Source organism: Ursus maritimus, unplaced genomic scaffold (genome assembly GCF_017311325.1).
Source record: "Ursus maritimus isolate PB19 unplaced genomic scaffold, ASM1731132v1 scaffold_24, whole genome shotgun sequence".
Classification (NCBI taxonomy): domain Eukaryota; kingdom Metazoa; phylum Chordata; class Mammalia; order Carnivora; family Ursidae; genus Ursus; species Ursus maritimus.
This window is the reverse complement of record NW_024424897.1, coordinates 36430653-36442602: the sequence shown is the minus strand read 5'-3', so window position 1 is coordinate 36442602 and position 11950 is coordinate 36430653. Positions and strand designations below refer to the sequence as shown.

The 11950-nt window shown below is 48.5% G+C and overlaps 1 protein-coding gene across 6 annotated transcripts in view; it reads right to left on the bottom strand.

Moving 5' to 3' along the window:
• Positions 1-11950, bottom strand: part of MMP28 (matrix metallopeptidase 28) — a 28956-nt gene that overhangs the window by 12996 nt on the left and 4010 nt on the right. For 2 of the 6 annotated variants that reach the window (XM_040640981.1, XM_040640979.1), the window contains exons 2-3: positions 993-1072; positions 584-771 (exon numbers count right to left, since the gene is read on the bottom strand). The exons of 3 other annotated variants lie outside the window; for them this stretch is intronic. In XM_040640981.1, the coding sequence (XP_040496915.1) occupies positions 584-771; positions 993-1072 (268 nt within the window). Of the gene's footprint in view, positions 1-583; positions 772-992; positions 1073-8420; positions 8609-11950 lie in introns of all 6 variants that reach the window. One more of the 6 variants, XM_040640983.1, reaches the window with a different exon arrangement.

Genomic DNA, 11950 nt, shown 5'->3' with positions numbered 1-11950 from the left:
GGGGAATGACCGCTAAGGAGCATGGGGTTTCTTTGGGAGGTGATGAACACATCCTGTAATTAGATTATGGTGATGGCCTCGCAATTCTGCGAACATACCAAAAACCACTGAGTACTACACTTCCAACGGGTCAATGTTACAGCATGTGCATTCAACTCCAATAAGGCTGTTAAAAGCGTGCTATAGACAAACTGAAACTGATCGGTAAATCACATCTTTGTTGAATAAGTCTTACGAAAAAAGAATCGATTCCGATGAAAACGACTTTGGGAAAACATAAAGCAAAACGTTGGCAACAGTTTAACTGCCCTGCCTAACAAACTGATCAAGGAATTAGGTGGGCTTGACGGGGTTGCTCTGGAACACATCGGCATAACGAAAATCCATCCATGTAGGTGTAATTCTGATTCTGTGTTCACAAACACGGCCCTCCACGTGAGGGGTCCTGTTCGCCCACTGCTCTCCCCTCTCCCACCCTAGGGAAGAGGCAACTGACAAAACCAAGGCTGGCCTGGTTTTTCCTCTGGCCACGGGGCTTCAGGTATCGGGAATCCCAGCTTAGCTAGATTTCAACAGGGCTCACCTTGCTTTGCAAAGCGTTTCTTACGCCTCATTTTGGCTCGGCGTCCAGCAAACAGGGCACTGACCCTCTCGGTCCAGGCCGCCTGACTGTCTGTGTCAGCCACCCCACAGCGGGGCCGCGTCATCTGGCGCAGGGTCGCGGGGTCTAGCATGCCGCTGATGGGCAGTTGAGATACCCACTGGAACTCCCTGTCAGGAGGAATTGAGATAAAGGACCACAGCAGGAGGGTGGGTGGTGGTGGCGAGGGCAAGGAGCTTCCCTGGAGACAGCAGGAGGCTGGCGGCAGCAGTGGTAGGGGGAGGGAGCAATGGAGCATGTCCCTTGGACACAGATGGGAGGCCAGCCTTCCAGGAGGAGGGAGGAGGCAACCCAAGCTTTGCCCTCTAGCACCCCCAAGTCCCCCACATACCTGATGGCATTGCTGAATCTTGCCGCAGTGAGGTCTTTGGGGGCTTGTTCATTGAGATATCCATACTTCTCCAGGAATGCCTGGGGGAGAGAGGAGCGTCAGCTTTCCCACGGTGTGGCATCCTTTCCCCTCCCTTGGTCTCCGAGGGTCCGTGGCACATGCATCATGCCCTGTCTCACCCTTGTCCCTATGAGGTCCCTGAGCTATAGGAGAAGGAGACCTGGGACCAAAGCCAGAAGGACATAGACTCTGTGCCGGGCCACCACTGACTAACTTGATAGTCTTTGGCCAGTCACTCACTACTTCTAAACCTTAGGTTCCTTAATTCTCAAACTGGCCGAGGAGTCCCTACCCAGAATACTTGATGGCACGGTCAGGGATGGAGCAGGGCATGCTGGACAAGAAGAGTTGGGGGCTCTGGAATCACGCCGGCCTGGGTTTAAATCCCAGTTAGCAAGCTCTTTCTCTAAACCCCAGGTTTCTTATCTGTAAAAGGGGCTTAGAAATAGTATATAACTTACAGGGGTTTTTTGGTGAAGCTTGATAATAGTGACTACAAAGCACTTAACACAGTGCCTGTCACCTCGGAGGGGCTCCATACAGAGCAGCTTTTACAAATGTAAATGTGCACTGTTCATACGCCTCAGCTCTGCTCCCGAAACATCTCACTGTCTAGGGAGCTGCCCTGTATTGATCAGAAGTGGGACTGCTCGCCTGCAGGCTCTGCCATGCCTGGCCCGGGAATTAATTCTCTCTCTGATCTGGCTTCTTCCTAAACAATTCACCTCCCCCAAATACAGATATATTTAAGGCCTTATGAACAACAACTGCACTTGCCCTCAACTCTCTGGTTTGTATAAAAACTTGGCTCCTTAGAAACATAGTTTTTTTTGGGGGGGGGGAACGCCTGGGTGGCTCAGTTGGTTAAGCGTCTGCCTTCAGCTCAGGTCATGATCTCAGGGTCCAGGGATGGAGCCCCCTTCAGGTTCCCTGCTCAGCGGGGAGTCTGTTTCTTCCTCTCGCTCTGCTCCCGCCCCACTCGTGCTCGCTCTCTCTCTGTCTCAGATAAGTAAATAAAATCTTTAAAAAAATAGTGTTAAAAGTAGTTTTGGGGGGCACCTGGCTGGCTCAGTTGGAGGAGCACATGGCTCTTGATCTCAGGGTCGTGAGTGTGAGGTCCACGTCAGGTGTAGAGATTATTTAAATAACTAAATAAATAAGTCTTTAAAAAATATAGTAATTTTTGAATTAGAAACGTGCAACTTCGTCTCTTCATTCACTCGTTTGTTAATTCTTACAATGTACTAGGTACACTGTCAGGTGCAATGACGAACAAGCCTTGCGGATAGAGACAGACAATAGAAACACAGATAACAAGTGAAGGAGGCAGTTTGGGTGCTGTAAAGAACAGAAACTGGGTGATGTGACTGAGAATGAGTTAATGAGAAACTTTCCATCAGGGAGGTCAGGGAAGGACCCTCTGAAGAGCTGATATTTGATGTGAGTCGGGAAGAATGAGAAGTAGCTGGCCAGGCAGTGAGGTGGAAAAGGGTGCTCCAGGCAGGGGAGCATCGAACGCAGAGCCCTGAGCTAGGAATGATGGCCACGTGTCTAAGGAGCAGAAGGAAGGCTAGCACAGTGAGTGCGAAGAAGCAGGACATGAGATGAAGTCGCAGGGAGAGAGGCAGGACGGTCACCCAGGGTAGGAAATGGGAGTTTTCGTTTAGTCCTGATTCAAGTGGGTTAATTGTAAGGACTGAAAGAAAGAGGGAATTCCAGGATGGCTCCTCAATGTTTGCCTTGGATGGTGAAGCTAGAGACTGCATGAGGGGAACAGACAGGGGTGGATGCGAATAAGATACACACTGTGATACAAGTGACATTAGTTGTAGGATCCCGGAGCTCAAGGAAGAAGCCAGAATCTTCCAGCATGTGGATGATGTGATGGCGGTGGACCTGGATGCGATCCCCTGAGGAAGTTAGTATAACTGGAGAACATCTCACGGCCCAAATGCCTTTTCACCACCGCCTGCCCTCACACACCTGAAAGCTGATGACCACGTGGCGAGAAGGGCATGACTCATCCTCCTTACCGATCACCAGCCCTACCCTTCGGGGAGACGATGCGCTTGGCTCCCTGCTTGCCCTTGTCCCTGAGAAAGCCTCATCGACGGATAAAAGAAATGTCACCTTGGCTGCTTAATTCTTATACAGACACACATCATCTCTCTATGTTTAGCCCTCCTGGCTGTGTTACCTCTACGGAAATAATTTTCTGTCTTCCTTGTTCTCTTACTCACTTTTCTTTGCTGAATTTCTTGAATCAACTCCAGTTGCAGCTGCTGTCTTGAGGAAAAGTGCAAATCAAGAACAAAAACTAAACACTAAAAGCCAGGATGGGCCTAAGCCTTTGCAAGTAGCCAGCCTCAGCTTTGTGAATTCCGTTAATAGCCTCCCTCAGCGACCTCCACATCCTTTTCTCAATAATGCCACTTTCCATAAGGAACCCTTATTCTAGACAACAGAGCACTTCCCAAGTCCATTTCGTTATTTTTCCGCACTAATTTATTCGTATTTCAGTACTATTTTCTTTTTTCCCTTTCCAAATGTGCACTATTTTGGGATGCATAATGGATTAAAGGAGTTCTAGTGGCTTAATCTGGAAGACCATTTATTGCCCAAAATAGTGTGGCATCATGGAATAGCCACAGGGCTTGGAATCAAGAATCTGTTCCCAGCCCTGACTCTGGGTGGCCAGGGACAAATTACTTAGCATCTCTGAGCCTTCCGTTTCTTCACCCACAATGTGAAAACAAGAATAACCCCACGGGATTCTCAGAAGGATTTTTATTTATTTATTTTTAAAGATTTTATTTATTTATTTGTCAGAGAGAGAACAAGCAGGGGGAGAGGCAGAGGGAGAAGCAGGCTCCCTGCTGCGGGGAGCCTGATGCAGGACTCCATCCCAGAACCCTGGGATCATGACCCGAGCCAAAGGCAGACGCTTAACTGACTGAGCCACCCAGGCGTCCTGATTCTCAGAAGGATTAAGTAAAGCAATGCCTATCTAGCATAAACAGTTGATCTAGTTGATTTACCTTAGTAGAAAAATTAACAGACGTTTGGAACGCAACCCGTCTATAAGATGGGAACTGCTCTGAGCAAGGCAGTTACAGCTCTGTTCTCTGTTCAGGTGCTCTATCTTAGACTTGCCCTGCCCCAGCCTAGTGCCTGATTGTCTTTCCTGGCTTCCTCCCCTTCCCTTGGTGAGGATGGATAGAGTAGCTTTCTAAAGGAAGTTGGAAAATCAATGTCCCCTTTGAAGCGGATTTGCTGAGTGACTTGGGAGAGACCGGGTCACAGGCTAACAGGCTGGCACTCCCTGTGCTCCTCCCCCCAAACCCACCCAGCCCTTATCAGAAAGTTGGCTCTGGTTCTGGAACTATGAAGCTTGGACAGAGCAGAAGGGAGGGGATATTGACTAGCGGCGTCTCCTGTTTCCTGGCTGGGCTGCGGTGCATGGTACTTTGGCAGACAAGGTGGAGTGGAGGGCAGGATGAGGGTGGAGGCTTTTTTTCGGGGTCCCTCAGAGGGGAAATCCTGGGCCTCTCTTCCTGACTGGTCTCTAGCACCCTGTGGGTTGCAAGGCAGAGCTGAGTTCCCAGGAGGCAGTGTGAGCACGAGACCAAGCCAAGAATGAGAAAAATAAATTTTAAGCATTTGACATTTTATATTTCCATAAAAGCACTGAAGTATTTTTTTAAGATTTTATTTGAATAAATAAATAAATGAATATTTTAGAGAGAGAGAGAGCGCAAGGTGAGGGAGAGTAAGAGGCAGAGAGAAAGGAACAAGCAGACTCCCCACTGAGCAGGGATCCTGACCCTGGGCTCCATCCCAGGACCACGGGATCATGACCTGAGCTGAAGGCAGACGCTTAACCAACTGAGCCACTCAGGTGCCCTGCACTGAAGTATTATAATGGCAATTATCAGAACTTAAGGATTCCCTTACCTTTATTTTATTCTTAATATGAACGTTCATATTTTTAATATGAACATTTTAAAATTACATATAGGAAGGGGGCCCCTCATATCCTCGGTGCTGAGTGCTCTTAAGTTCCTTTGAGTGGAGGCAGAGCCACACCCCTGGGCAAGGAGGAGGCACGGTTGGGACACCCTCTGCCCCTGCAGCTGTCCCTAACCCTCTTCTGTGAGCCCATTTGCCAAGCCTCAGTTTTCCCCTGCAAAGGTGACCAAAGTGCCCTGTCTGCATGGGAGAAAGAGCAAGGGTGGGGGGCAGGTGACAGCGTGGTAAAGGGATCCCAGAAAGACACAGGACTAGGAGGTGGCATTCCCGTTCTCATTCCAGCTCGACCACTAACACCTTGGAGGAGTCATTTCCCTTCCCGGCTGGAGCTTCCCTAGGGCTTGTCCTGTGTTCTCTTAGGGATCCCTTGAGTTCCACCTGGGGTCACCCCCATCCCCCTGCGGGGAGGCCGTGTCCTGGCTTCTCTAAACACCAGGTTTTCTCTTTGCCCTGTTCTCTACCCATTCTCTCTCCTGTGAAACCCAAGGCTTAAGCTGAGTGGAGAGGAAGCTGGAGGACCATGCCCCTTCTGTGATTCACCCTGCTCAGGCCTAAAAGCTTGTGACAACCTGCCTCACCCACTTGGTCAGGGCTGGAGCCACTTCCCTGGGGAGTCACCTCTGAAAAGTCCTGGGTGTGGCTGTGGTGTGTGAGTAAAATGAAAATGGCTCTCCCTGGGACCCAGAAAGCTGAGTGGATCCAGAACTTGGGGGTTCTAGTCCTACGGCTGTCCTGACTTGCCATAGGAGGGTACGTAGAGCCCAGCCCATTTAGTGCCCGAGGAATGGGGGAATTCTGGCCATTTCTGAGCGGGGCAAGACTAGCAATGAGGTGTAGCAATATAAATTGAGGCCTGAGTCAAGAACACTGAGTCACTGGGCTGGCAGGGCAAGAGCCCTGGGCTGTGTCTTGAGTTTTATTCCTGTACTACCAAGAACTGTGTGTCCTTAGGCAAGTTCAGTGCCTCTCTGAGCCTCTTTCTTTCTTTCTTTCTTTCTTTCTTTCTTTCTTTCTTTCTTTCTTTCTTTCTTTCTTTTTTTAAGATTTTACTTATTTATTTGTGAGAGAGGGTGAGCATGAGCGAGGGGAGGGGCAGAAAGAGGAGAAGCAGACTCCCCATTGAGCAGGGAGCCTGACGCGGGGCTCTATACCAGAACCCTGAGATCATGAGTGGAGCTGAAGGCAGATGCTTAACCGACGGAGCCCCTGAGGCGCACCTGGGCCTCCATTTCTTCTTCCGTAAAACGAGAGGGTTGGATTAGAGCTAAAATGTACTCCAGCTTCATCTATTATCATGGCCTTGCCTCTGCAACTGATTAGCTGTGTCAGCTATGGCAAAGTTACTTAACCTCTCTGTGCCTCAAAGTGTGACATACAGGTGAGAATGCTTTAGCTTTCTCACAGGAGTGTCGTGAAAATCCAGTGAGAAGGTAAGATGCCCTGGGAAAGCTTTATGACAGTTGCCCCATTAAAAATGCTGTTTTCCCGCTCTAGTCACAGAGCTTTATTGCCGGAAAGGAACTTGGTTAGGTGAGTCTGGGAAGGGCAGCGTTCAGTCTTATGTCTGCAGAGTGGCTGTCACACCCTCCATATCAAAGAACTGCAGGAGCAAAACTGAGAGAGAAAATCTCCAGCAGACTCGTCGAGGAGCTGAGCGTGGAGCCCGACACGGGGCTCGATCTCACCACTCTGAGATCATGACGCGAGCCGAAATAGTCGGATGCATAACCTACTGAGCTACCCACGCACCCTGAGACCAAGAATTTTTAAATTGCAAAATGGCAATAACATGCAGAAACCATGTTGCTTTACCTACGGCTTATTCCATCTCACATTACAGTTCATTATGATTTTAATCTTTCCATAGTGACTCTATGTGATTGTCTTTGCCATTCAATAGAGCTTGAGCGCTATCAGCCAAGTCAAGATGCAAGGCTTGATAGTTGGTCTTCTGCCTTAGTGTGTTCTATATAGAAAAGTATTTTTCTGGGGCGCCTGGGTGGCACAGCGGTTAATCGTTTGCCTTCGGCTCAGGGCGTGATCCCGGTGTTACGGGATCGAGTCCCACATCAGGCTCTTCAGCTATGAGCCTGCTTCTTCCTCTCCCGCTCCCCCTGCTTGTGTTCCCTCTCTCGCTGGCTGTCTCCCTCTGTCGAATAAATAAATAAAATCTTTAAAAAAAAAGAGAGAAGTATTTTTCTGGTAATCGGGAACACAGTGAGTCCTTGACTAGTATACAGCTTTCAAGAGTTTTGCACCTTTGAACTTCACAATCACCTTGCAAGAACATAGGCAGGACAGGTGTTGCTAATCCCATGTTAAAGATGAGGAAAGTAAGTCTCAGGGGAGCAGGCAGCGCCTTTTGCTAAAGGATCCCAAGTGAGCAATAGAACGAGCACTGGAGTTCAGATCCTCTGACACCTATCCCAGGATGTCTTCTTTTACATTCAAACAAGTGACTTGGAGGCTTTAAAACGGAAGGCCTGGGGGCCAGCTTGCTCTTGCTACTGGGGAGAAAATTCTCAATTGAGAAAAAGGTAAAACTGGGGATGTTTCTAGCTGGATTCTTTCTGTCTCCTCTGCAAGCAGGTACAGGGCCAGAGCAGAGGAAAGAAGCTACTTAGGTGGTAGACTCTGGCTTTCAATAGAGGCTGGGATCACATCTCCTATCACACCCCAAACAGGTCATCTGACGAACCACAGGTATTCCACAAGACTCAAGCATGTTCCTTTTGCTCTCTGGCTCCTGGGATCTAATGAAGGCCCCAGGGCTGTGGAACCAGCTTGGACCCTTTCCCTTTATTGGGGGCAGATGCTCCCCTTCCCTCTGTCTGACTCCCTTTATCTTCTCCTCCTTTCCCTGTTCCTACTCTCTTATTCACAAAGTTCTGTCTGGGTGTAGCCTAGATACCTCTTGCTGTAATCCCCCCTCCTTTCATTTCTTGTCCTTAAGGAAGTCAGAAAAGATTAGCTGGTCAGTCTCCAACCAGACCCCTCTTGTACTTTTTTCTAATGCCAAATAGTCGTACTGTATGGAGTACAGTCCACGGTCCTCACTACGCTTGCAGGGCTACATTCAGGGCACAAAATAATGCCCTAACCAAGGCTGGATTTAGTTGTCCTCCCATCTCCCCACTATGTTCCTGCTCCCACCCCCCCCAGCTTTTGCTAGATCCCTTGGTTTTCAAACTGGTTTGACAACTGCTTTTCCACCAGCTCATGGTCCTCTGGGACCCTCCAGAACCTCTTCTGCACTTCTATTCACCCCGCACCTGTGAGTCACTGCGCTCAGCTCTTGGGAATGGCTTCCACACCCGGGCTTCTGGGTTTCTGACTCACAAAAAGTCAAATGAATGGCTCTGGGGTATGAGAAACAGACACTGCATCTGGGGGTGGTTACTTCACAGAAGCTGCAATGTTTCCCTGGAGAGACGAACTGGCCGGCTTCTTGTTGTCCTGGCGTACTGGGAGCAGCTAGGCAGCTCTGCGGAGAACACCGAATGGAAGGTAGGTCCTGGACGTACCACCTGGGTGTTTAAGGAGGTCCAGGGGAAGCACAGTAAGTAGATCCCTTGGGACAGTCCATGTCACCCAAGCACAGGATAGGGCCTGATTGTGAATGGGAGGGGGGCCAAGGTGATGATGTCATTCATTAACTCTCAATCTTGCAACTCAGCAGCGGAGGCCCTTCCTACTCACTAGCGTTGCGAGCAGCCCTAGCTTTCCCAAGTGGGCAACAATGAACTTGTTCATAATGCAGCTTTGTAAGCGGTCAGTCTCCTCTCCAGCAAAGAAAACCCTCAACTTTATTATTTTGTATGCATACAAGGGACACACACAGGCAGGCACACAGGGCACAGGGATACACACAGAGACCTGGGAACACAGACACATGCAGACAGACACGGACACACAGGCAGATGATATGTACGCACACACACAGGTGCCGGCAGACAAACACACCGAAGCCAAAGAATGTTCGTGTGAAGAGAGTCATTTAAGAAGCTTGACTCCCTTACTTTACAGAGGAGGAAACTGTCGCCTGCATCAGTGAGGGGACTGGCTTAAAATCACACAGCTTGTTTTTATGATTTCTTTCCTTCTCTGTCCTGAACTCTGAACTGTGCCCACGAGCTCAGCAGGAGTGCTGTGCTTTGCTTGGGGTCTAGCTCTCTGCATCGCAATCAGGGAATTAGACCTGAGCAAAGAGCCAGGGCTCACTTTGTGTGGTTCCCTTCTGTGGATGGCTGTATTTCCCCAAATGACCACAATAATACCTCCCATTCCCACGCTCTTCTTACAGTGACTTCAACACAGCTGCCACCAACTGTGGGGTCTGTGTTCCCTCCCCTCGACCTGGAGCTTGGGACTGCTCCAGCCAATGGGGGACAACAGAAGTGATGCTACGTCTCAGTCATAGAGAGGATATGACTTCTGCTTGCCCTCGCTCTCGCCCCATCTCTCTCAGAATCCTCATCCTGGAGACTGAACCTCCACATTTGTGCCCAAACTAGCCCACCTGGAGAAACCATGTGGCTAGGTCCACAGGAGAGAACGGTGGCCCCCAGCTGACAGCCAGATAGGTGAGTAAAGAGCCTTCAGATGTTTCCATCCCTGGACATTGTAGAGCAGAGACAAGCTCTCACGTGCCCTGTTTGAAATTCTGACCCACAGTATCTATGAACATGTTTGTTTTACTTCACTAAGTTTTGGGGTAATTTATAATGTCGCCACAGTAACTGCAACACCATCTCTTAGGAATGATAGCTCTATGCTGCCTGTTGTCCAATGCTGAAAATAGTTGCCTTACATATTTTGTCCTGTGTTATTGTTCTAGGAGAGCTAGTCACTGAGCCAGTACTTTATTATTTTTTTTTTTACAGATTTTTATTTATTTATTTGAGAGAGAGAGAGAGAGCATGAGTGGGGAGAGGTGCAGAGAGACAAGCAGACTCCCCACTGAGCAGGGCTCGATCCCACGAGATCATGACCTGAGCCGAAGTCAGACGTTTAACTGAGCCACCCAGTTGCCCTGACCAAGCCAGGACTTGCATCTAAAGCTCTGTTCTCTAGGGGCGCCTGGGTGGCTCAGTCGTTAAGCCTTTGGCTCAGGGCATGATCCCAGCATTCTGGGATCGAGCCCCACATCAGGCTCCTCCACTGGAAGCCTGCTTCTTCCTCTCCCACTCCCCCTGCTTGTGTTCCTTCTCTCCCTGGCTGTCTCTATCTCTGTCAAATGAATAAATAAAATCTTTTAAAAAAATAAAGCTCTGTTCTCTAAAATAATGATAAAGATAATAATAATAACAAGAATATTGAGAGTAACTTCCTTTCATAGACTGTTTTCTATGTACTAGGCACTGTGCTGAGCATTTTACATATATTATCTCAATGAAACACACAACAGTCTTATGAAATAGGCATTATTTACCTCCATTGTACAGAGAAGAAAACCGAGGTTCAGAGAGATTAAATTATTCACTTAAGGTTTGCACACACATCTGTCTGACACTGAAGTTCATGCAATTGACCAGATACAGAAGCACATACAGACATACTAACCACCCCAATTTGCATATATATACATACATCTGTACATGCATAGGCATGTAGAGACACAAACACATTTCCAGAGTTTTTTTATACTTTAAAAATATTTCTTGTTCTCGGAAGTAAAAATCCCCTTCCCCCAATTATGTTAAATAGACTGCAAGAGACTCAATCTGCTTGGTATTATGTTTCCCAAGCACACCCCAAGATAAAATTCTCTCCATCTGGGGCCACCACAGGCATGGGCGGCAGAGATATTGTCTCTGTTCTTCTGCCAAGGATTGACTGGGACCCGGACTTGGGGGGAGGTGGAGCGGGACTCTTAATAAGACTTGGCTTGGTAGATGGAAGCCTTCTCCTGGGGCTACGAGGACTGTGCACTTGATGTTGTAAGATTCTAAATTCAGTGAAACAGAGTGATTCCCAAATGTGCAAAAGCAGAGAGCACAAAACAAGAGACCAGTGCTTGGAAGGAGAGGGGGTGGACCCCATTGCTGAAATAGGGTCATTTTCAAGTATTCCAGAATAGTGATAGGAGCTGGCTGCTGGAAAGAAGAGCCAGTCAGTGGGGGCTTCTTCATTCCAGAGGTTTCTTAGATTCAGTATGCCTCTTCCAGGGAAGGGGAATGGGAGGGTACTGAGTTCTCTACGGGCNGTTTTAGAGCAGGAATGAAACTCTTAGGGAGCAAGAGTCTCAGGGCAGAGCACTGGGCTCAGGAATTTAGAACTCCTTAAAATAGTGAAGACCCCAGTGCTAATTTTGAGACTAGATGAGAACACAGAGATGCTTCTTTGGGAAAGAAAGAAGTGATACCGACATATTATTACAATCACCTTTGTCTGGAAAATAGATATCCCAAGTAGATCCCCACCCCTGCCTCCAAAGAGCTCCCCTTGTGCAACCTACAACAAGCAGGTGAGGTCCGAGGAGGAAAATGAACTGAGAAATGTTTAAGGTTCACCTCCACCTCTCTGCCCCCTTTCTCAAGTTCAGTCCTGAAGCACTGTTCCAAAGCTCCTTAGAAGCAGTTCTTGAGACTTTAATACTCTTACCCATTTTACAGGTTAAGAAACTAGTCTCGTGGGGCGCCTGGGTGGCTCTGTCGTTAAGCGTCTGCCTTCGGCCCAGGTCATGATCCCATAGTCCTGGGATTGAGCCCCACAACAGGCTCCCTGCTCAGCGGGAAGCCTGCTTCTCCCTCTCCCACTCCCCCTGCTTCTGTTCCCTCTCTCGCTGTGTCTCTCTCTGTCAAATAAATAAAATCTTGAAAGAAAAAAAGAAAGAAAGAAAGAAAGAAAGAAAGAAAGAAAGAAAGAAA